The following is a 24,900-nucleotide window of genomic DNA, read 5'->3' as shown; positions in this document are numbered from 1 at the left end:
CTTGATTATTTAAATATAATAAATATATACATAAACTATGTATATAGTGAGTAGCAAGTAGCAGAAACCACGCCACAACAGTTTTCACATGGCAAGTCAATTTGTTTGTGATATATAGCCGACGAACATACTACGCAGGGCATAGTAGAGAAAATGTGAAAAGGCAAAAAGGTTAGACAAAAAAGACAGAAAAAATATAAAAATTATAATTATAAAAATATAAATATAAATATAATAAGAAAAAAATAAAAAATAATTATCATGAAAATAAAAAACAATAATAATAAAAACAAAAGATAATTATTATTATTATTTTTACAAAAAAAGGCAACAATTGTAAAAACCAATATGCAGCGCTTGACCTTTGACCGGTTAGCATAAGGTTGCAAGGCATATAAATATAGTATATACATACATACACACATATATATTTATATGTAGTTTTAATGTTATAACATTTTACCTCAGTTATATCCGCCAGTGTATTATCCAAGTAGTTCAGTTAAAAAAAAAATTGTTTGAGGTTATACTCGAAACATAAGCGAGAATTTAGGATATACACAGCAGATACAGACTAACAAGACAACAACTTTTAGTATTTATGTGTAGGTGTGCACGTAACGGTATAGTCAGAAATACATACATATGAATATTATATACTATATATAAATATATATATAATCTTAAACTAGTAACTCATAATTAATAACGGTGTTTTTTGAAGCATAATTGACTACAAACATTCCAGTTAATTAAATATAAAATAATAAAACACCGTTAAACAAATTATATTAGTTTAGTATAGCGTTAATTTTAGCGGTTTTTATTTAATACGAAGCAAGTTATAATTAACCGACTAGGACAACGAATATAAAACTCAGGTACTTAGTTGAAGCAATTTTGAAATTAATTACGCTAATACAAAAAATAAATAAATAATAAAATTAAGAGAAAAAAATATTGTTGCAACAAGTAGGCAGTTTAAGCATTTTTATACATACATACATATATGAAATATATATATAAACTTTGTGCCAGTGAGACAATTTTTTTTTATTTTAGGTGTGGTGCTTCCAACACTGACTAAGTTATTTTTTTAAAAAAGCTATTTTTTTTATTTTTGGATATTTTTCTTGTATTGAGTACGGATAGTGCTTTCAAGCAGAGCTTGACACTGCCATTAAGCTATTGACGAAATTCACTAGAAAACAAAAACAAAAAACACTTTTAGTATATACAATAAAAAAACAGTTTTAGTACATAACAGTAAATGTTATTTGGTCACAAAATGCTAAATTTTGATTTTTTTTTAATATTTATAGTCAGATATTTATCTTTTTTAACTTCGAAATTAAATTGCAAGCAAAATATGAATTTTTACTAGTAAATATAATGGTAACAAACACCTCAGTATATAATTTAATAATATATACAACATATAACACACATATATATATATATATAATATATAGTTATATATAGGCATATGTATTTGATATACATATGTATTATGCATATATAATAAATATTGTTTTAAGCAAACGTACGATATTATTTAAGTGTAAAATTTAGAATTTTCATTCAGCGAGACCAAGGATCGCTCTAAACAAAATTAAAAATACAAAAATAAAAAACAACAACAAAAAATGTTGCAAATCATGCAACAATTAAGTGAGCTTATCACACAGTGGCCACATAAGTTTGTTACAAATGCAAGTGGAAATTTTTAAAATTTAAAAATGATAAAAAAAATTTAATTGAAATTATGTATATATATACAAAAAACATATATATGTATGCATATTGTGGATATTTAATTTGAATTAGTTAGTGATTGGCTCTTTAAGATAAATTGGTGTCGGGTTAATTCTGAAAGAAACAACAATAAATATGGCAAAGCATGTAAAGACAACAACGAAATTGTTACAAAAAAAAAAATGTTAAAAATTTATTATAAATGCGATTTTGTACAACAAATTAGAAACATAAAAACAACAAACGAAACATTTCCTTAAAACATTCTAATAGTTTACAACATTTTTTTTTTAATTTTATATACAAATTTTGCAAAGCAAAGCTTCCAGTAATAAATTAAAATATAAATTTACAGTTAAATTAACATAAAAAATTATTTACCACACAAAAATAATTTACAATATAAAACAATTTAATTTACAACAAAAAATATTTACCATAAAATCTAAAATAATTTACAATAAAAAAAAATTAATATTACACAAAAAAATTTCAAAAATATTATACATGATATAAAAATGGCAAAACAGTACACATATGCTTCGCCAAAAGTGGAAATTTAGTTTTTAGGCAGAAAATTTTATTATTGAAAATGTGAAAAATACTCATAATATTATACAATTTAATAATATTGCTAGGCAAATTGAAGTGCAGTGTCAAATAAAAATGCGAAAACAAAAAAAAAAACATGCAAAGCAACACTGCATTTGAGTTTGTTTATAGTCTATCTTTTAAATAGAATAAAGTTTATTGTATAAATAAGGTCGTTGAAACAACCAATCAGATTGAAAATAAATATTGTATTTTGTAAAAACCAATGACTGTGTGAGTTTAAGTATTCTTCTACACTGCGCAAAATCAGCCACTTGAATTTCGTCATAAATTTTAATTTGTATTTACTATTTTTTTCGCTGTTATTTGTGTTTATTACAATTATTGTTTTTTGTATGTTTACTGATTGTTCATTTTTCAGCACTTTTAGCATAGCTTTGTTGACATTTACGTAATTTGTTGTAGTTTGTATATTAAAAAGTAAGTACATACAAGCAGTTTTATATTTTATTACAATTTTTTATTAAAATATATTATTTTTAATATTTAATTTTAATTAAAAAATTTTTTATTTTTTTTATATTAAAAATATTTTTTAGTTTTATTTATATTTTTATATCATTTAATTTTTTGAAATATTTTTATTTTCATATTTTGAAATAATTTTCAATTCAAAAAAAAATTTTTTTTTTATTAGTATTTTTTTTAATATATATACGATTTTTTATGTTTATTTATATTTTTATAGTATTTAAACATTTATAAAATTTTTATTTTAAATTTTTTTTTATTAATTTTCACTTATATTTTAATATTTTTTTCAAAAACTCTTATAAAACATTAATATTTACTTAAAAACTTCAACTTGTGTCCAATTTTTTATGAAAATATGAAATCTTTTTTTTAATGTCTAGCGTTTTTTATACTTTTTTCTAATAAAATTTGTTTTTGTTATATTTACAGATGGCTTATTGCAGACGACTTCGAAAAGCGCGACAATATCAGCATGTCAAACTGGTGCGGCACTTACCTCAGCAGCGGGCAACAGCGTCTACAGCGCCGAAGCACAAACTCAGTCACAAAGCGAATCACGTATACGCGTGCGCGACTGGCTGATGCTGGCCGATCAGTCCATACTGCAGAAGACGATAGATCAGCAACCAGGTATTTTCAAAAACGAAAACATACAAACATGAAACAAATTGTTGATATTCTAATTTTTTATTAATTGAAAATATTTTTTATGATTTTTTTTATTTTTAAGAATTTCCAATATACATATGTATATGTTTTTGTATTAATTGTTAATATTTTTTTATGAATTTTTAATATTTTTTTTTTAATTTTATATTTTTAAAAATTTTATTAAACTTTAAGCCTTTTATGACACATTTTATTTAGACATACATATATATTTATATTATTTTATATTATTTCCTTAATATGTAAACATACTCTTACAGCGTATATGTCTATATTTTTTATAATTTTCAGATATTTTTTTTACTTAAAGCTTCGTTATTGTTTTTATCATTAATTTTTACTCTCTTTACAGTCTTTATTTCCGTACCACATTATACTTTATTTTTGTTTTCTCTCCTCCACTGAGCTTTTTTGTTGGATCGCAACGATCGCTATTAAACACTTTAAACATCTAACCAGCTAAAAACAACAACACAGAAAACACACACAATTTAATATTGCATAATTACTAACCGAACTTATCTCTCCCCTTCTCTTTCACGCTGCATTTTGAATTTGCCCCAAAAACAAAAATAAAAAAATGCTTTTAACAAACTCACTCAAACTAACCGTCAGACCAAACACTAACCACAACCACTAATGCGGCCACTAACAACGTTACAACGGCTACGGGACTTAGCAATGTCGATGCGAACGCACATAACCCAGCAACAACAGTAATGCCGGCAATAGTATCCGTGTCGTCGTCCGCAATGCCGGCAACAACAGCAGCAACATCAGCAGCCGCCACGCCCAACAAGCAGACCACATTGATGCGCATCGGGAGCATCGGACGCACCACAATCACATGCGTTGCACCGGCGCACACTGGCGATGATGGCGATATGAATTTATTGAATAACGGTAATATGGGTGTGATATCGGCGGCCGCTTTGGCAGCTGCTGGTGTCGAACTCGAATCGGTGGATGAGAGCATGACCGAAGTGCTGGTGAAAATTGAGAATTCCTCCTCCTCCACACAAGAGGAAGACGAAGAGATGGAGGCTGAGGCGGAGGTCGAGGATGAGGGCGAAGGCGAACTCGGCGACGAAGATGTTGATGATGATGATGACGAACAACAACAAGCAGGTGATAATGGCAAAGAGCCGGATTACAATTATGAGCTGAAATTGTCGAGCCCCATGTCGTGGGCTTTTGACACGGTGAAGATCGAGAATGAGGAAGAATTCGAAGATATACTCTCCGGTGAGCAGGACACCACCAATACCGAAGATGAGGATGACTTGTTGACCACCGCCGCGGCCACAACCAAGCAAGCTGCCGCCAGCTCTACCGAACACAATGTGAACGCAAATGTTGTTGCGCACACCGACCTGTGCGCTGAGTTGCCACCGGTGAGCACACGTGACGCAGTGACGAGCCGCGCTGAGAGTGTGTTGCATAAGAGTGCGCAACCGCGTGGCGCTGGCAAGCGGCGCAGCATGTTGGAGCGCAAGGAGACGGCGACGACGACGACGACGGCGACAGTGTTGAGCAAGCAACAACAACAACAGCTGTTGGAGCAACAACAACACTTGCAACATCTGCAATTGCGACCGACACAGCAGACGCTGCAATTCAAGCTCGCCTCCATACCGGCGACCATCACTTCAATAACAACAACAACAACGACAGCCGCAACCAATGCCAACAAACACAACAGCAACGGTGAAGCAGGCGCTGGTGCAGCTGCTGGTGGTGGTGATGGTGTTGGTGGCATTATTGTTGGCACACCTACCACCACTGCCGCCAACAGCGAATCGCATGCGAAGGTGCATGGTAAACACAGCGCCGACTTCAAATCGTCCGTTTCCGATGATAAACGCTATCGCATACTCGTGCAGAATCAACGCATGCGCAAAGAGTCGCTCGAACACTCGGAGGATATGATCTACAATGCGGATATCGAGAAGCCATGGGTGTGCCGCAATTGCAATCGCAACTACAAGTGGAAGAACAGTCTTAAGTGTCATCTGAAGAATGAGTGCGGTCAACCGCCGCGTTACTTCTGCAGCAAACTGTGCGGCTATGCCACGAATGTGCACAGCAATTTGAAGCGTCACTTGAATACGAAGTGTCGCGATCGCATGGAGGAGGATCAGAAGACCAACACCAGCACCTACACACTTGTATTCCAGCAAAACGAATAGGCGGCCACCAGCGGCCAACGCACGCACACAAACAAACACAGAACACGCGACGCGCGACAGGCATACTCGTAGTGTCAGCGGGCGCGGCAACAACACTTCGCAAACGCTCGTGCGTGTTTTTGTTAGCAACTTTTCCACACTTGCATATTTAGCGCTTGCATATATTTATTAATTCAATATTTATGTATTTTATTATTATTATTTTCATGTTTTTTGTTGAAACGAAGCATTCCTTAATTTCGTATTTAGTTAAAGTTCGGAATCGACGCTAGTCAAAGTGTGAACGCAACATATGAAATATGTTTATACAAACGTTCGCATATATATATTTATATATATATTGTCGTTCTTATATATTTATGTATTTTAGTACATAAAAAAATACTTTTGTTTTTAATATTTAATTATTATTAATTTATTTAGTTTGTATTTTAGAGAGAGTCAGTTATGAGCAAGTATTACTCGCGCTCTTACCCATATGGGAGCAGCAGTCATGAATGCAACCTTTTCTAGTCAAATGATGATTCAAAGTCTTATAGAAAATTTAATTACACATAGATATTTATTATATGTAGCATATGTATGTACGTACGTATTGAACACTGCAATTTATATTAGTTATAAATATATATATTATATTAAATGTATATGTTGCTGTCATTTTAGTTTAATAATAATTTAATTGTTTATTGACGGAAACAAAAAATTAAATTACAAAATAATTATATTAAAATATTGCATAAAATAAAATATTTTCGCGTACTTATACATATAAATTAATATTATTAATATAATTTTTCGTATTGTAAATGCCATATAAATGTAAATGGAATATTACTTTAATGCAATTTACATACATAACGCCACGTTAATGTGTATTTATTCTATACTTATATATGTGTGTAATAAACGCTAATGGCAGACACGTTCGAATAAGCTTTTTTCGAATTGAAAACTATTTCAAATTGCAATAATATTGTAAAAATATATATGAAAACTTTGTAAATGCAATACAAATTATAAAACAAAGCATAAACACAACAACAACAACACACATCCACACACTTACATATAACCGAAGTACTATATAATGTGAAATGTATTTGTATTTTCACAATTCAAAACCATTTAACGACACTTCAAATATGTATTTATAGTTTTAACTTTAAAATGCTTACACAACAAAATGAGCGTATAAATAATTTAAAAATAATTACAAAATAAAAATAAAAAAACTGTACACCCGAGCATAAAATTACTAATAAAACACATTTAAACCAATTTAAGGCGGAATGTAAAGAAATTGTGCAATTTTATTGAATATTCTCATTGCAGCGGTGATCTCCTTGGAACGGAGGCCAAAAAATTCGCGTTGTGTTTAACTGGTGCGGAATGTGGCCAGAAAAACAAAGAAAGAAAAAACAAAAAAAAAACAATTAAAGTTAAAAAAAAAATAAAAATAAAATAATTTTAAATAGTTATCAATAAAATAACAGTGATTATGTAATAAAAACTTTTTTTTTAATTTAAATAGAAAATTTAAATTATAAACAAAAACAAACTAAAAAAACAAAAATAATAAATATATATTGATAATAATAGAAATAATTATGTGGCAATAATATAATAACTTATTAAATCTAAATTTAAATTATAAAATTAATGAAATTTGCATAATAAGTTAAAAAAAAATAAAATAATAAATAAAGTTAAATAAATAATAACTAATTAAAATAAAAATAATAACATTAGTAATGTGATAAAAATTTGTTTAATAATACAATAAAAAAAATTATATTGTAAAATGAAAGATTTTTTTTTTAATTTTTTATAAAATATTTGAATAAATAATAGAAAAATAATAAATAATATTAATACAGAAAAATAAAAATAAATTTTATTAATACTATATAATACAATATATTTTTATAAAGTTTTCCAAAATTTAATAAATATTACTAAAATATAAAAAAACCGTTTTGAGAAACAATAATAAAAGAATACAAATCATAAAAAAAAAACATTTAAGATTTATTATAAAAAGAAATGTAATAAAATATATTTTTTTTATATTCAAACATTTTTATATAATCTTTTACAATGTTATTATATATTGTTTTAAACAAAATTTCTTCAATTTCAGCTCATCACACACACCTTTATCGCTAACATTTTTACAAACATAACAGTTTTTCAATGCATACAGCTTATACATATTTATATTGTAGTTAAATTAGAACTCTCACTAACCAGTTTTCTCTTCTAGGTGTCCTGCTGGCTGCCGGCGGTTAGTGAAGTGCTAGACAGCGGCCCAAAAACATAGCGGTGTTTGCTTAGAAATGCTCGTACAACTTAAAATTTATAACTAAATATTTATAATTTTACAAATAGCAGCAGGCAAGGCCAGAACAACAAAAACAATATTGGTGGCGCCACAGAACTTCGTTTCAAAATCTTTTTTTATAAATATTTATATATATAGTTATATATATATTGAGTTTGAGCAGTAGTTTTTATTTATATTTAGATATATAATTTTTTTCGTTTGATCTGTGGAAAAAAATAAGTTGTAAAATTTCAAAATTTTATATATTTTTATATAGTATCTTATATACTTTATATAGTGTTTTTATACATATGTATATGCACACATAACTGTGTACATATACATAAATTTTAATATATTTATATTTTCTAGAGTTTTGCCTTTATAATTTCTTCATTAGTTAGTTTTGCTTGTGATCACATCCGTTTACTACATATAATTGTATGTTTTTATAATGTAATATATATAAAATAAATTGAAATTAATTAGTTTAAACATACCCAAATCATAATGTACTTTTAAATGCATGCGTAAACATATTATGATTAATTGTTTTTTATATGAAAACAGTTTTTATATTAAAAAAAAAATAGTTTTTATATAAAAAAGTTTTTATATGAATTTTTTTATAAAATATTTATTTTTTTTTTTGTTAAACGCCTTTGCGTTTTCCCCATATTTTAAGCAACTATGCGCACATACATATACAATTCTTGAGTATAATTTATATTAAAATATTTATATATTATATTAAAAATGTATTTGTATGTGTGCTGAGTGCGCGTGTAAACGTAGTATTATACATAAATACTATCAAGTTGTGTTATTTAAACGATTTTTTTATAGAAAAGTTATAACAAAGTCTTACCGTATCGTTGGTTGTAAGACAAATAGTAACTAGGTTGTTGTACATTTTCATTTGATTGTGTGTTTTGAGCAACCAATAAAACCATGTGCAAATTTCCACAAACTAAAAAGTTAGAATATTAATATTTGCTATATATATTATTTTTCATTAACCACAACACACCTTCTATAAGCTATCATACATATAAAAATAACTGTTATATTAATATTAACCTTGGTTGCTGTTATTTGCAGTAAATGGTCACTAACTTTTTTTCATAACACTTGCAACATGCAGCGTGTGATTAAAAAATTAAAGTGCAACTATCTTTTATGCAAATTATGTTTAAAAAAAGTAAAGAAAATAAATAAAATTAATACTAAAGATAATTAAACATAATAATAATAGAGCAATTGACTCATAGCAATTGGGAACTTTGCTATTAACTATTATTTAAAAAAATTATAATAATAAAAAATTTAAATTATTAAATTTAGTTTAAATTAAAATTAATTAATTAATAAAAAATATATAACTTATTACATAAAATAGTAGATAAAAAACTATAATTGGCAAACTAAATAAAAAGTAATATATTTATATATACATATATATGATTAGTCAAAAAAGGTTTATAAAAAATGTCAAAGTTATTAAAAAATAATAAATAATTAAAAAATATAAATTATAAAAATATACATAATATATTACAAACAATTTCCAATTTTAACTAACGCATTTGCTTGTGCAAATTTGCAAAAACAAGGAAAAAAATAATAATAATAATATGATCTAAACCATTTAAAAAATTATAAATTATTAAGTAAAAATAACAAACAAATTCATAATTTTTTGAAAAATTGCAATAATTTTTTTCTAATTATTATTGATTGTGCAAATTTCCAAAAACACAAAAAATTATAAATAAATAAAAAAATAATTTATAAATTATAAAAAATGGAAATTACAAAAAAATTGAACGAATAATTAGTGCTTGTGCAAATTTTCTAAAACAAGTGAAAAGTAAAAACAATCGTCAAATTTTGTGTAAATTTGCGTAACCCTCTAGCAAAAATCATGATTTTTTTTTATAAAACTCAACTTTATCCACAATTCAGCCTAGAATTCACACTGTCACATATACGCAACACACTAATTAATACACACACACCCGTACATGCGGACGCACTCATACAATCAAAGCAAAAAAAAAAAACAAAATCACACACCAACCGATTTGGAAACATTTTAAGTAACAAAGCAAGTAGCAAAATTCAAAAGCCAGTCCATCATCATCTTGCCTAAGCGTGTATGCATATCATCAACACCTTGTCAACACCACCACTACCACCAAAACCACCACCACATTCGTCACCTATATGTATGTATGTTTGTATTTAATCATATTATGACAGACAGTAATTGAAAAAGGAAAATTAAAAAAATATTCGAAAGAAAGCGCAGTGTTTGTAAAAAAGAATAAGAAAAAGCGCGAATGGTAATTAATTTGTACTTTTATTTTTTAATAATCTTTTTTATATTTTTATATTTTTTCTTAATAATATATAATTATAAGAGACCTTTCAACTTAATTCAAGCATAAAATGAAACTGTTTAACCAAAGTGACTGCTATTTCCTTTCGAGCAACTATTTACATATATTAATTTTATACATTTCTTATTTATTTATTTAATCTTCAACAAAAAACTAACCAATCTTTTTTTCTCTTCATTCCTTCTCTTTTTCACTGGTGACTCCGTTGATTGCCACACCCTCCACAACAACCAAACCAAATTGCGCGCGTCACACCAGATAAAGACCTGATCGCGGGCGTTTTTGCTGCCGCCGGCACACATCTGCGGTCCAACTTGCGCGTGAAAGCTAGTCCGCCCAGCAGTCGTGGCTGCACGCCAGTCATAAAGTACGAGCCGACGCATACAATCGACGATGCGGAGATGCACGAGAGCGATTTGGCCGGTGTGCCCAACCTTGGTATGGTCACGCAAGCGGGCACGGGTGGTGATGGCTGCAGCGCCGCCGCCGCCGCCGTTGAATGTACCGACGATGAGCAACCATGTGATTTGCGATTGACCGCATTCCCGATGAATTTGGTTTCGATGGCGATACAACGCGCCGCATTGCAGTCCATAGCGGCCGCACCCCCAACCCACCTTTCGTCGCTGATTAACTTCACACATCCGCATGCACAATTGACGACGACACAAGCAGCGCCACAGCCGCGTGCCTTATCACCAACACGCCGTTACAGCATCAGCATAAGTAGTGCTACGGCTGCGGGTGCGGGTGGCGGTGGTGCCAATGCAACTGGTGTAGTGTCTTCAAATCGTGTCGCAACACCACCGCTTACTGTTGGTAGTGGTATAGGTGTTGGTGTTGTTGTTGATGGCAACATGAACATTGCGCCACAAGGAAGCGGCGTTGTTGCAGCGACTAGCGCCACCTCAGGTGGACCATCTACCTCGGCAGCCGCGGCGGCGGCAGCAGCAGCAGCAGCGGCCGGTAATGCCGCACTCATAACGGGGAGCAGCGGTGATGAGAATGCCCTCGGCGCCGGTGTGTTGAGCAATAGCGGCGGTGCAATGGCGGCCATTACAAGCGGTTCCGCTGGCGCTGGTGGCGGCGGCGGCACATTCGGTGGTGCCTACACATGCGAACGGTGCGGCAACTCGTACGCACGACCGCACAGCCTCAATCGGCATATGCGTTTCGAATGCGGCGTCGAGCCGAAATTCGAATGCCCGATTTGTCACAAGAAGTCCAAGCATAAACATAATCTCGTACTGCACATGCGCACGCATCAACATCGATGATATAATCAGCCGTCACCATATGCGCAATGACCACCGATACTACTACGCCGCCAACAATGCATGTTACTACTGCTACATATTTGGGAATTTAGTGAAAAACAACAACAGCAGCAACAACGAAAACAACAACAACCGGTAGTATGGATTCATCACAATTTTAGACAGCCTAACATGATATTGCTATGATCAGCGCATCATCACGCCTACCACCCACCACCCACTTCGCTCCGTTGACTCCGACGCTTTCCTTTGCCCGTACGCCAAACTAATCTGCTTATCAAGCAGCTAAAATGCGTCTACAGCGCAGTGCACATTCCGACGCATAAAGTATGAATTTTTGTTGCAAACATTTTTGTTGTAGCGAAGCAAGCACGCAGTATACATTGGTAAATACATACAAACATACAAAAATAGTGAACGATGTTGGTTAAAAGTGTGTTAGTTTGAGGTTAGATTGCGTTAAAGATGTTGTTGATTGTTGACAACAACAATACAAAACACACACACTTGGATAGACAGAGAGAGTGTGAGTTGCATGCAGCAGTTAGTTGTAGGAGTGCAGTTATGTAGTCGTGCAAAATACCAACGGAGTGAGTACTCCAGACAGGCAAGCAACACACACACACATTAATAACTAATTAGCACGAATGTGATTTAATTCTTTTTAAACATAAAGAAGTCTTATAATTTTCCAAATGATCTTGAGAACTTAGTCGTTTTTTTATTTACATTCATTTATTTTTACAATTTTAAACTATATAGAGCTTAAAAGTATACTTTTATACGAACCATATATAAATACATATATTAAACAAAAAAAAAATATATATATAAAATAAATATTCTCTACAACATGATATAGGCAGGCACACATACATATATGCTTATATAATATGTATGTATGTATACAAAATATATAAGCAACAAGGAGCGTAGCCTGTATGTATGCATGTGAAGTGAGAGAGAATATTAAACAATTATTGTAAATGTATAATTGTAATTATAGTTTTATAAAAACAAAAATAAGAAAAAACAATGTAAATAATTGTTGCATTAAACAGTAATAATATTTTTTTTGGCTGTTACCGTTATGGTCGCCACATTACATAACATATATGTATATGTAAGCATGTATGTAAGTGGCAGCCAGTTGAAGTAGAATGAGGAGGAGGAGCAGACACAAGCAGTGATATTTGAAGCACAAAGTGATATGGACAGTGGTAGTATGGAGTACATAGTTACGTAGAATGTATGAGTTGCGATGGTATTAGGGGACTTTGTTCTAAACAAAAAAAAACTAAACAAATAATAACAAAAAATAAAAGCAAAAATGTGAAAAAGCGAAAAAGTGAAAAGCTAGGACTTGAGTAGAATTTGTATGTTTAACAAAGAGTAAAAAAAAATAGAAGCAAGAAAAAGAGAGTAATGAAAGAAAAACAGTGTAGAGAGAGTAAAAGTAAAGGGAAATTAAATAAATTAAAATAAATAAATAAAAAAGAAGAAAGTAACGAAATGAAGAAAAGCAAGTAAGCTAGAAAGAATATTATGAGAAAGAGGAGAAAGCTAGTAAGATAGTAAGTGTAAAGAGTAAAGAGCGTTTAAACGACTAAAAGCTAGTGAACGAATGAGAGTGCGAGTAGTGAAAAAAAATCAGTAAACATACAAAAGTAATAGTAAATAATTAATAATGATCTCAGTTATTTAAAATTACGAAAATGAAAAGAGAAAAAACAAAAAGAAAATGTAAAAAAAAAATATAAATGAAAACGCATTTCAAAAAAACGACGTTAACGACATTCACATTGTTGCATATTTATAGAAAACAGAAACAAAAAAAAGTTAAAATTTTTGTGTGTAAAAATAAAAACAATTTTGTACTACTATTTTGTGAGAAAAAAAATATTAGTTGAGTTCCACACAACAAAAATCCAACAAAAAGCAAGATTTCAAGCAAAAAAAAAAATGTTTCGTTTCTAAATTAGTTAAAAATGTTTTCTTGTTAAAATATTACGGTCGGTTTCTTTTTACAGTTTTGATTAGTTTCTTTTGCACAATCATACGCGTGATAAACCGTATATCAACGCGAGAGACTGCAACTTTTAATATTTTTTACGAGTTGTCCAATTCAATGGAAAGGTTTTTTTGTGATAAAATAATGCATACTAAGGCATGTAACGGTGAATGTGTATGTATGTATATGGTAGTAGTTTGGTTCAAGAAATTACATTTTTGGAAAAAATGTATATAAAAAGCTTTTATTATATTTAACAGTTAACCAAAAATGTAAAATGTATGCGCAGTTATTATTGTTGTTGCTTAAATTGTGTTGTTGTTGTAAATTATGCACAGTTATGCATTTGGTAGTAGTGAAAAATATTTTACAAACTATGTTTGACGTTTTTAAAACTCAAAATGTGTTTTTTAAAATGAATAACACAACAACAACAACAAAAAGTGTAATAAAAAAAGTGCAGATATTAAAAAATAAAGCATAACAGCTGTTACTATCATATATATATATACATATACATACATACGTACACACCCTTGCGTATGCTTCAGTTAAATTGTAAAGCGAGTCAGCATGCCGGCAAAACAGTTCTTTTCCCCCCTTTTTTGTGGTTTTTGTAGCGTAGGTTTCAATACATACAATATATATGTATATAATTGGTACATATATACTAGTACATACAAGTATATATTTGCGTATAAGTAGTCAACTATGTGCAATAAGTTAGTTAAACGATTTTATTTCTATAAGTCTAAACATACATACATATGTACATATGTATATATAATATGTATTTGCAATTATTAGTCATTTGTGTAAAATAATTTGGCATAACGGCGTACAACACGAAAAATGCACAGTTAAATGAAAATGTTAAGATAATTGTGATCTGCGTTTGAAAAACGACTAAATAAATATTTAAAATAATCAATATATATATATAGTATATATATAAATACATATATAACTATTATATGAGTATGTCTAAAATATAAATTTAAAAAAAAAACTCTAAACTTTAGTGATACACTTATGAAAAAACAAAAAGCAAAAAATGTGAAAATGTGAAAATGTACAGTTCTTAGATAACAATGTTAAACAACAACTATGGATTCGAAAAAAATTGATAAATCTTATGTGATATTTATTAACATAAAACACTCAAAACAAAAATTGAGATGAGCTTGTCTGGCAACAACAAAGCGTCAATTGCTTAATGGTTTAACGGTAGACGGAAAATTAGTAAATTACTGTAACTCTCAAAACAAAATGTCAAAGAGTGACTATCTAAGCCAACCATTTGCAATTGATTTTCAAAATTTTAAAATTGTCTCAATTTCTAAATGTATGTAATGAGCAAGAAGAAGAAAAAAGAAATGGAGTTAAGCAAAAAAACTAGTCATTAGAGTTGAGCGTTGAGTTCAGTGAATTAGTGTCGCTTGAGAAGTAACGATTTGTGCGTAGTCTATTTTTTCTGTTATAAATATTATAAAAAAGATATTTTATTTTTTTCTTATACATATGTACGACGTTAAGGACATACGTATAACTAACGGTACATTAGTTGCACTTGCATAAATTTCACTTGCAAACTTACACTTTTTTTATTTTAAATTTTTTCTAAATGGAAAATCGAAGATCGTGTGATAGGTCCCACTCAATAGTAGCATAGCAATAAGTTTTGAAACAAAAAAAAAAAAACAAAATTAAGTTGGATCTCTCTAATGTGTAAAACTATAAACTAGTTATGTCACGTCGTTTTGTAGCATTCCTTAAAGGTATACGGTTTATATACAAACTTATAGCATATTGTGATTCGCGCTAATGGCACAACAGGCACCGCATTGCAAATAACAGTAAAAAATAAAATTTTTTACAAAATTATATGTCAAATAAAATTTAAATATATATTTTTTCGCATCTTACTAAATTTAAAAATGAAAAATTGGATTTTTTTTAAACAATGTGAATTGTGTACTTAAAATACCAGCCAGCCGACTGGCAGTGATCAAATGTTTGTAGTGTCTTTCAGAGTTGACGGTAGCGCATTTGCATACATATATCTATAAATCTTAGTAAATGTTTACAGACGCCAAAAACTGAAAAGAAAACTCAGAAAACAGCTTTATTGTCCAAATTCACTGTTATTGTTGTAGAAATAATTTAAAAATGCGTACAAAATATTCATAAATCTCAAAAACGCTTATTTTGACTTTAAAAATATAATATCGACAATTTTTTACATTTTTTTGAAATTTCGAAATTTTTTTTTTAGAAATAAAATATAAAAGTAATTAGTTAAAAATATGTTTTTGAATTCAATTATAAAATTTTTGAAATGAAAGGAAAATTTTTGTTTTAGTTTCCAGAAAAAAACAATTTATTATAATTTTTAGTATTTTTGAATTATACTTATTAAAATTTTGTATAAAAAATTATTATTGTTAAAAATTGAGTATTGGAAAAAGTCGAAAACTAATTTTTTTTTTTAAATAAATTTATGGATTTCTTCAATACAATATTTAGAATTCAAAATCATTTTAAATATTTTTCAAAAATCTTTTAAATAATTTTTTGGCATTAAACAAGCTTCAACTGTCCGTTTGTAAACATTTTAAAATTGCAAAATAATAAATATATGTATGTATGTAATTGTGCTTTATGCAATCGTATTGGTATGTGATATATAAAAAAAAATGTTAGTTTAACTCATTTCTGAATGATAATATATTTTTTTGTTGGTGTCGACTAGTGACTGATGTACCTCTCGTTCCACTTGTCCTTTTGTTATTTCCATTAATGAACACACAAAGCAAAATGCAAACAAGCAACGACATACAGAAAAGTCACATGGAATTTAGCAGTATAAACGAATTTGAGCACACACACAAACAAAGATATAAACACATAAATATGTACGCGTATATGCTTAAGTTTATGCAAAAACAAAAAATTGTGATAACAAAACGAATAACTAAATTTTGTAGCTATCCTTCGGTCGTGGGGACTAAACTAAAACTTAACGTAGTAACGAAATTACCTGTTCGGAAAAAATAGTGCAAGAAAAATTTAATTAAAAATTAAAATAAAAGAATTTGTGAAAAAAGTGCATATTTTCTACAAAAAAAATTTACGAAATTTACTTAACGCATAATAGAAAAAGAAAAGGTGAAATTGTTAAAAATTAGCAACAACAAAAACTATAATTTGGTCAGTATTTCAGATAAGATGTTTTTTGTAATTATTTTTTGTTTGTTTATTTTTTATCTAATTGTATGAGAGCTGTTGTTAAAGGCAATTGAAGGTGGCACCTAATTATATATATAAAAAAAAAGTTTATATGTAAAAAAAAAAATTATATGTATATTTATAAAGAAAATATATATTTATAAAAACAAATTGCTTATTCAATTATATAAACATTTGTTATAATAAATAGTTTTGATAAATAACTAGTCAAATATTATAAATAAATAAATAAAACATTTGTTAGTAACAACTCATCTCACACTGCATTTTCCACACCAACACCCCTCCACTTAACCCCCTTTACACTATATGCTATAATACATATATATAATTGCATCGTTAATACTGTTTTTTTTTTTATATAATTAAAATGTAATATTTTATTTTTAATTTTCACACATTTAATTTAATGCTAATTAATTATTAATTGAGTTCTTAAGTTTTTATGCAAATGTTGCGCTTTAAGGTTGTGGTCTTTTCTTTTTTTTTAATTAAAATTTTTTATTTTACTTTTTATTATTAATTTTAATAATTTTTATTTTAATTGAATGATTAATTTTAAGCGTATTTTACTTGCTTATTTAAAGTGGAAAATATATACATACATATACTTGTAAATACATATTTATATTTAAGTTGTGTCCTTTGCAGCGTTTCTTACTGTGCGCTGATCTTTTGTCAGTCATATAACTAATAGTTTTGTTGTAAACAATTTTTTTAAATTTGAAACATCTGTGCAATCAATTTTAAATTTTTAATAATTATTAAATATATATGTACATACACATACCTACAATCATAAAACGAGCATCACATAGATTTGTTGAAAAGAAAACAATATTTTATATATGTAAATTATAAAAAAAATAGTAATAATTATAATTATGTAAAAATACAACAGCAACAATTATAGTCAAAGCCCGTTATAACCGCATAATAATTAAGTGCGAACTGTGCAATAAGGCGAATATCTATGTGATAACATATAAAAATATTTGTATATTTTTTGCAAAACAACAACAACAAAAACATAAGTCCAAGTTATATAAACATAAACACTATTATGTTATGTAAGCATACATACAAACATTTACGTAACCGAAATGATTTTCTTTTCTTTTTTTATAGCAAGTGTTGTTAAAGTTTGTTATAGCAAGGTGTAAAATAAATAAAGTGAAAAAAATCGAATGGCACAAATTTAACAATTTAATTAACAGTAGCAAACACCGTTAACTATACATATATGTATATGCTTTTGTATGCAAAAATACACGCCAGCTAAAGTCATTTCAAGCAAAAAAAAAATTAAATTTTAACGATTTATTTAACAAAGAAAAAAAAAAATAACACATACATAGATAAATGCAAATATATATTTTCAAATATACACACAACTACAATATTATATATAGGAAAAAAAAAGTAAAAAATATTAACAATAATTATAGCAAATATTTAGTTGCAAGCAAACATTTACGATTATTAGCAAAAAATAAATAAATTTAACAACACAAAAGCAACAAATGAAACGAAAAACGATAGAAAAAACAAAATTCAGTTAAATAAACAGTATATTATAGGAAGCAAAATTAAAGTATGTTATATTTTATAAATAACACATTCACTATATGTCGATATGTAAAGCAGCGCACATACATGTGTGTGTGTGTGCCTGTAAAGTTACAACTTTTTTTTTGTTTTGCAATAACATATTTAACCAAATGAGCTGTGAATATAACATAGTAAATTAAGTGAACGAATTAAATAAAACAACAAAAAAATATTAGCATTAAATGAAAAGTAAAACAACAACAACATATGTGATTACACGTTTGTGATTGTAATTGAAACTAGAAATTTCACATATAATTAAATTATTATAAAAAAAAATATTATAAAAGAATACAATAAAAATATGTATGTAATTGTAATGAGCTGCAGTACTTGAGGAGAAACTATTATAGATTACATACATGTCAGGTTACATATACACTAATGCAATTATAAAACATATTCTTTATATTATTAGTAAATTTTGTCGATTTCTTAAATGCAGAAAAACAACACTTGTGTGCATAACATTTGCAGTAACTTTAAGTGTGTGTGTGTGCCTACTTTATGCGAAATTGGCGAAATTTTAGAATTTTTTTAATATTACTGTTACTACACGCAAAAACACACATATTCACAATAAATAAATAAAAAATCAGTTATAAATAATTAATGTAGCAGCAGTGTATTTATACATAATATATTTATGTAGGCATTTGTGTAATTGTTATTTTGGCACACACAGGTAACACATTTATTAAGTTTGTTAAGTCAATAATTGCAAATATCAAATAAAAATAAAATTATAAATAAAAACAAAAAATTCAAAAATTTAATAACGTAAGAAATTGAATTGAAATTGAATAGAAATAAAAAACTAAAAATTCAAAATTATAATAAAATTCAGAAAACAAAAAAAAATTGCATAATTGTAATGCCCCACCCATTTGTGAAGAAATGCCTTTTGAAAACTGTGAAATTGCTATGTGCAACAATTTACATACATACAAAAAAATAAAAAAAAAATGAAAGCAAAAACAATAATAACAAATGTTGCACCTAAACGAATTGTTAACTGTCATAAGTAGCTGTTATTGTTCATTAAAAGCATTATGTAAAGCCGAAAATAAAAAAATTAAGAAAATATGAAACTATAATTATAACTGCAACTGTAACATGGTGCAAAAACAACAAATTTTACACTTGTACGAATTATCTAGTTTAAATAATAAAGCATTAAACACAACAACAACAAATCAACCGTTCCAAAGTTGCTTGCACTAAAGCAGAACTAAACAATTGTGACTCATTTAAATAGAAAAAAAGAATTATTAAAATAAATAAAATTTAAATAAAATAAAAAAATTACAAAAAAAATAAATAAATCATAAAAAAACATAACTTAAATTGTGAAAGTTTCGAATTTCGAAAAAAAAATGCAAACGACAGCGTGTAAAACACACATGAAAACTACATACACTGTAATACAATATTATGGATATAAATAATATTAAACAATTTATATTCTATTTGTTAGTAGCCGCTGAAACGAAAGTAACTATCTAAAGAGTATGCCTACTTAAAACAACAACAACAAAAAAACGAATAAATATAGAAAAAATGCAAAAATGTTGAATGAGTTTTATTTTTAACAAAAATATTTATTAGAAGGCAAAAAAATTAAAAAACAAAAATATTGAAATAATTGGTTTGAGAAGTAAGCATTCAAACACATACATATATATTTTTATACATAATATATTAAAACAACAATAAAATACTAATGAATTTTTGCTCTCTTTTGCAGCCAGTCACCAGACAAACACAGACTGCATTTTTTATTATTTTTTTAATTATCTCAAGACCTTAACTAATTGTTGTTTCTTTTCTTCTAGGTGCTAGCTGCTCACAACTACGAAGCTCGAAATGTTCTCCAATACTTGCCTTACCAGCTGCATAGCTTTGTCAGCGCTTGAGTGTGTAAATGTGTATTGGCCAATTGAGAAAAAAAGAACAAAAATGCTAAAAGCAAACACAAAAGGCAAGCGAAGCAAGCAATTGTTGTTATTAACTAGTTTTGTTGCCTGAAAAAAGCCTTTAGCATACTAATGAATTATACTATACATATACTACATATGTAGAACTTACTTACTTTACTTATGAATTGTTATAATTAATGCTAATAAATTATTGACTTGAAAGAAACAAATTAACCAAAAATATCCATTTATATTCCAATCAATACACACAAAGGCAATAAGCCAGAAATAAACACGAAACAAAAAATAATAATAGTTAAAAAAACATACACGCACACATAACTAATGAATACGATTAACAACACAACTGCAATGCAATGTTGTTTAATGGTATTATAAATATAAAAAGACAGATTTAAATACATTTTTTAAATACAAACATTTTTTTTTAATCAAATAAATAAACAAAAAAATAATAAATTAATTAATTTAATTAAAAGAATAAATTTTTATTTTAATATATAAAAAATACGAAAAAAAACAAAAATGATTTAAAAAAGTTTATTGAAAAAATACAAACACGCTTGAACACTTTTTTTCGATACAAAGTGTTATTGTAGCACTTTTATAAGCAACAAAAAATTTATGGAAATAATTTTGAAAATTTTATTTTTATTTAAGTGCACGTGATTACTTGCTGACACTGCATTTAGACGGTTAAAGCATTTATAGACATCTTATCAGCATCATCATTAGCCATAAAACACTGTAATACAACAAAAGCTGGAGAGTTTTCAACGCCTAAACTGGTTTTTTAACAACAAATAATGCATACAAACATACATACAACAATGTATATATATATATATCTCATACATCACTCGCTCGTTACATAATCATCATCAATCGCACACACCTTCATACATATAAATGGTACATTTGTTAAGCGCCAACGCGAACGACTCACATACATACAAACATACAGTTATGGGTAATTAAATTGCATACTAATATTTAAGTTTATTTTTATTAAAAAAAATATTATTTTTATTATTAATTGTTATAAAAAAAATTCATTTTTATTATTAATTTTTATAAAAAAAAATCAATTTTTATTTAAAATAATTTTATGCAAAATAACCCTACTTGTACACACACACATTTAAACAAAAAAAAAAATATTAAAAATTGTTCCCCCATCAGTTGTATGACCCCCCTCAAACCGACTGTTTCTGTTTTGTATTAAAAATAATATTTGATTTAATATTTTTGTTGTTGTACCACTCAATAGTATTTACTTTAATATTATGCATACATATTACCGTTATGTTTTTTATTAAAAATATATTTTTTTTCTTTTTTATTTCTTTTTCCATTTAATTTGTCTACTTTTTTGATGCTTTTTTCTGTTGCCAACCCCCATCACATACATACGAACTAGATATGTATCCCATACTCGGCAGCCTACTTGGCGTTGACACGAACGTAAGTGCTTCCGGCGCTGCGCTGCCCGGCACTTCGTCATCCATCGCCGCTCGTCGGCACGAACCGCCAGCGAATGATTTGTATGGCTATTTGAATAATAATAGCAGTGGTGCGGCGTCGCTGCTGCAACGTGAGAGCTTCATGCAATGCAAACACTGTAACCGTTATTATAAGTCGCATCAGAAGCTGCAGGAGCATGTGCGCAAGTACTGTCTCAAAGAGAAGAAATACAAGTGCATTTCGTGTGAGTATCGGTCGCGTCGCAAGGATCACGTGTTGCGTCATGCGAAGCGTAAGCATTGCGAACTGTATGCGGCGTCGCGTGACAACGAGGAGAGTCTCTATGAGATACGCACGGAGGAGGATGGTGACGATCAGGCGCGCTATGAGGAGCATACGGTGGACTATGATGGCGTGTACGATGATGATGCGGAGGTTGATGTTGATCCGATGCCGGTTAGCACGTTGCTCGGTGTGGGACAATTTGGCTTTGGGCTGGGCAGCAGAGATCTAACGATTACCGCGGTGCCCATTTTGCAGGACAGTGATGATGATGACGATGATAATTATGACGATGAGGATGATTGAGCGTATAGGTGGCGTTGAGAATCAAAAAATATTAGTCAAATTCATATTTTTTTTTAAATATGTAGTGCACTTTTAGGTGCTCATATAAATTTCAACACGAATGTGGATGTCAAATCTTTAAAGTGTTTTGCTATTATAAAATTTTAAGTGTGCCACAAGTTCGTAAGGGTAAATCATACACACGCATTCCAAGTAAGTACAGTGAAAACTCGATATAATGCAACACAATACCGTTGAACATAAAATTAGCTAAAACTCGGAATAAAATGAATAAACTCAAGACTTTAAATTTATAAAACACATTGTTTTATACGAAAAAATTTATATTTGAGGCGGGAATTGATCTTAACTCGTCTATAGATGAATTTCAAGTCTTCGAAAGTGCATATTTGAGTCATCGCTATATAAATGTTAGTAAGTGTAAATATGTCTGATCCTTTAAAGAAAAGTTAACTAAACAATGTAATTTATATAAAAAGAATCAAATCAAAAAATCAGGCCAAGATAGAACTTTTTGTTTTAAAAAAATTGCATTTTCAATTAAAGCTTAAATATTTTAAGTCTAATTTTTATTAATAAATTTGTTTTTTTTTTATTTCTAAACTTTAATTCAATAATGATAAATAGAAAAAATTGTCATTGTAATACAAATATTTAAAAATAATTACTAAATTTAAACTCAATTTCAAGATTTTTTTCTAAATTGATTCAAAATATTTAATAATTACTGCAGGGACTAAAAAAATATACTGCGTAAAAATATTTCTTTCTTTTTAATTTAAATACTTTACATTTTAATTTTCAAAAATTAATTTAAAAAAAATATTAAATTTAATTATTAGCAATTTTCTATTTGAAAATTTAATTATAAATTTATTTTGATATAATAATAATTTATAATTAAATTTTTTGAATCATTTTCAAATAAAAATTTAGTTATTTATATTCTCTTTTTTAATAGTTTTATATTATTAAATTATTTACTATTTTGTTTAAATATTTTGAAAATGAATTTAATTACATATTTAATCGTTTTTAAATGTAGTTAAAATCAGAAATATATTACGTTTTTAGTAGAAGTTTCAAAAAAAGCTTGGCAAAGATCAAATATATTCTTAAAACATTTGAATAAGTTTTGCCCTAAAATTGCCCTAAATTTTGAAATGTGATGTCACAAAGCTTTTGACCCCCCTGCCCCTTGTCATACAATGTCACTTCTGAATGATACCCTCCCCCCCTTCAAAGTGTGACGTAATTTATGGATGGCCCCTAATATAATATATTATGATTCTCAAAATTAGTTCAACTTATCGAGGTTTCACTGTAAATGCATGTTACAAATACAGAGTAAGGCAAAGCATTAAATATCGTGCTAAGATCCAGCTATGCCATTGAAAAAAATGTATCCGTTACTCCTATATATCAATAGCTTATTAATTTTCAGATATCATAAAAGACAAAGGTCATAAAAATTCAAAATGCTTTCCCCAGAATTTCTAAAAATCTTGCTTCGCTATAATGCTGTGTAGGTGCTCAGATTTGTATTGGGAAATTTAATTAGACACATTAAGAAAATGCTTAATAATTATGTTTCGGCAATTTGAGATCTCAAAAATCGAGATTTTAAAATAGCATGAAAAAAGCTTGTGGTCGCACTGCTGCTAATGTTAAGCCACTATTCTCTTCGTACACACTTCGAATAAGTACTGCAATAAGTTCTGCACATGTCTATGTTTAATTTATTTTACAAAATATTAATTTTATATAAAATAATGTATATTCATATTTTAGAACATAATAATATACATAGCAACATATTTATAATACATATTTAGTTAATCGGTTCAGCAGAACGCTCAGGAATTTAAAGGCTCTAATATAATTTGCTAATCAATATGAAATGCAAGCTTGCAAGCGGTTTATGTAAATATTTCTGCAATTTTGCAGTTATTTCATTTAAATTTTGTGTTTTTTGTTGTTGTTTTCTGTTAAATGACATTTAAATTTATAATTAATATTTTTTGTCAAATCTCAATGAATCTTGCCATTTATTTACTAAATATCGTTTAACTGTTAATTACATACTTACAGAATGTATATATGAATGTAGATATTTATTTATTAATATAATATTTTTTTATGTGATAAGACCACACTGCAAGTGTAATTGTCAGACAACTTGCCGCAAGAAATGCACTGTGGAAACTAAGCTCAATATTTTTGAAAAATTTAAATTATTTTTTTTGTGGAAATTATTTGTAAAGCCGAAATAAGTGTTGTTATTATTTTTTGAAATATTTTTAATGATTATTTTTATTTATTTTATTTTTACT

General features: G+C 28.2%; 3 protein-coding genes across 7 annotated transcripts in view; all 3 read left to right on the top strand.

Annotated features, from left to right (window-relative positions):
• Positions 1–6,588, top strand: part of LOC105214508 (longitudinals lacking protein, isoforms F/I/K/T) — a 76,183-nt gene extending 69,595 nt beyond the window's left edge. For all 5 annotated transcript variants that reach the window (XM_011187984.3, XM_011187987.3, XM_011187986.3 and 2 more), the window contains exons 6-7: positions 3,271–3,471; positions 4,126–6,588. In XM_011187984.3, the coding sequence (XP_011186286.2) occupies positions 3,271–3,471; positions 4,126–5,699 (1,775 nt within the window). In that variant the 3' untranslated portion in view covers positions 5,700–6,588. The remainder of the gene's footprint in view (positions 1–3,270; positions 3,472–4,125) is intronic.
• Positions 6,589–10,183: 3,595 nt separating this feature from the next.
• Positions 10,184–11,704, top strand: LOC128922556 (longitudinals lacking protein, isoforms A/B/D/L-like). Its single transcript, XM_054233487.1, has 2 exons — positions 10,184–10,253; positions 10,686–11,704. Exons 1-2 carry the CDS (start codon positions 10,184–10,186, stop codon positions 11,702–11,704), a joined length of 1,089 nt encoding a protein of 362 aa, XP_054089462.1.
• Positions 11,705–21,009: 9,305 nt separating this feature from the next.
• LOC105214505 (uncharacterized) lies at positions 21,010–23,294 on the top strand. Its single transcript, XM_029041834.2, has 2 exons — positions 21,010–21,485; positions 21,936–23,294. The coding sequence occupies exons 1-2, from the start codon at positions 21,425–21,427 to the stop codon at positions 22,565–22,567; spliced, it is 693 nt and encodes a 230-aa protein (XP_028897667.2). The 5' UTR covers positions 21,010–21,424; the 3' UTR covers positions 22,568–23,294.
• Positions 23,295–24,900: the final 1,606 nt, after the last annotated feature.

This window comes from Zeugodacus cucurbitae, chromosome 6, assembly GCF_028554725.1.
Source record: "Zeugodacus cucurbitae isolate PBARC_wt_2022May chromosome 6, idZeuCucr1.2, whole genome shotgun sequence".
Classification (NCBI taxonomy): domain Eukaryota; kingdom Metazoa; phylum Arthropoda; class Insecta; order Diptera; family Tephritidae; genus Zeugodacus; species Zeugodacus cucurbitae.
Note: the sequence above shows the minus strand (reverse complement) of the source record. Positions and strands in the feature narration are given on the sequence as shown.

Bases quoted from the DNA above. Each gene is read 5' to 3' on its own strand.
- LOC128922556 (XM_054233487.1), top strand. From the start codon at position 10,184: ATGCATATCATCAACACCTTGTCAACACCACCACTACCACCAAAACCA. The intron at 10,254-10,685 runs GTATGTATGTTT...GCGTCACACCAG, and splicing joins ACCACATTCGTCACCTATAT to ATAAAGACCTGATCGCGGGC.
- LOC105214505 (XM_029041834.2), top strand. From the start codon at position 21,425: ATGGTACATTTGTTAAGCGCCAACGCGAACGACTCACATACATACAAA. The intron at 21,486-21,935 runs GTAATTAAATTG...CATACGAACTAG, and splicing joins ATACAAACATACAGTTATGG to ATATGTATCCCATACTCGGC.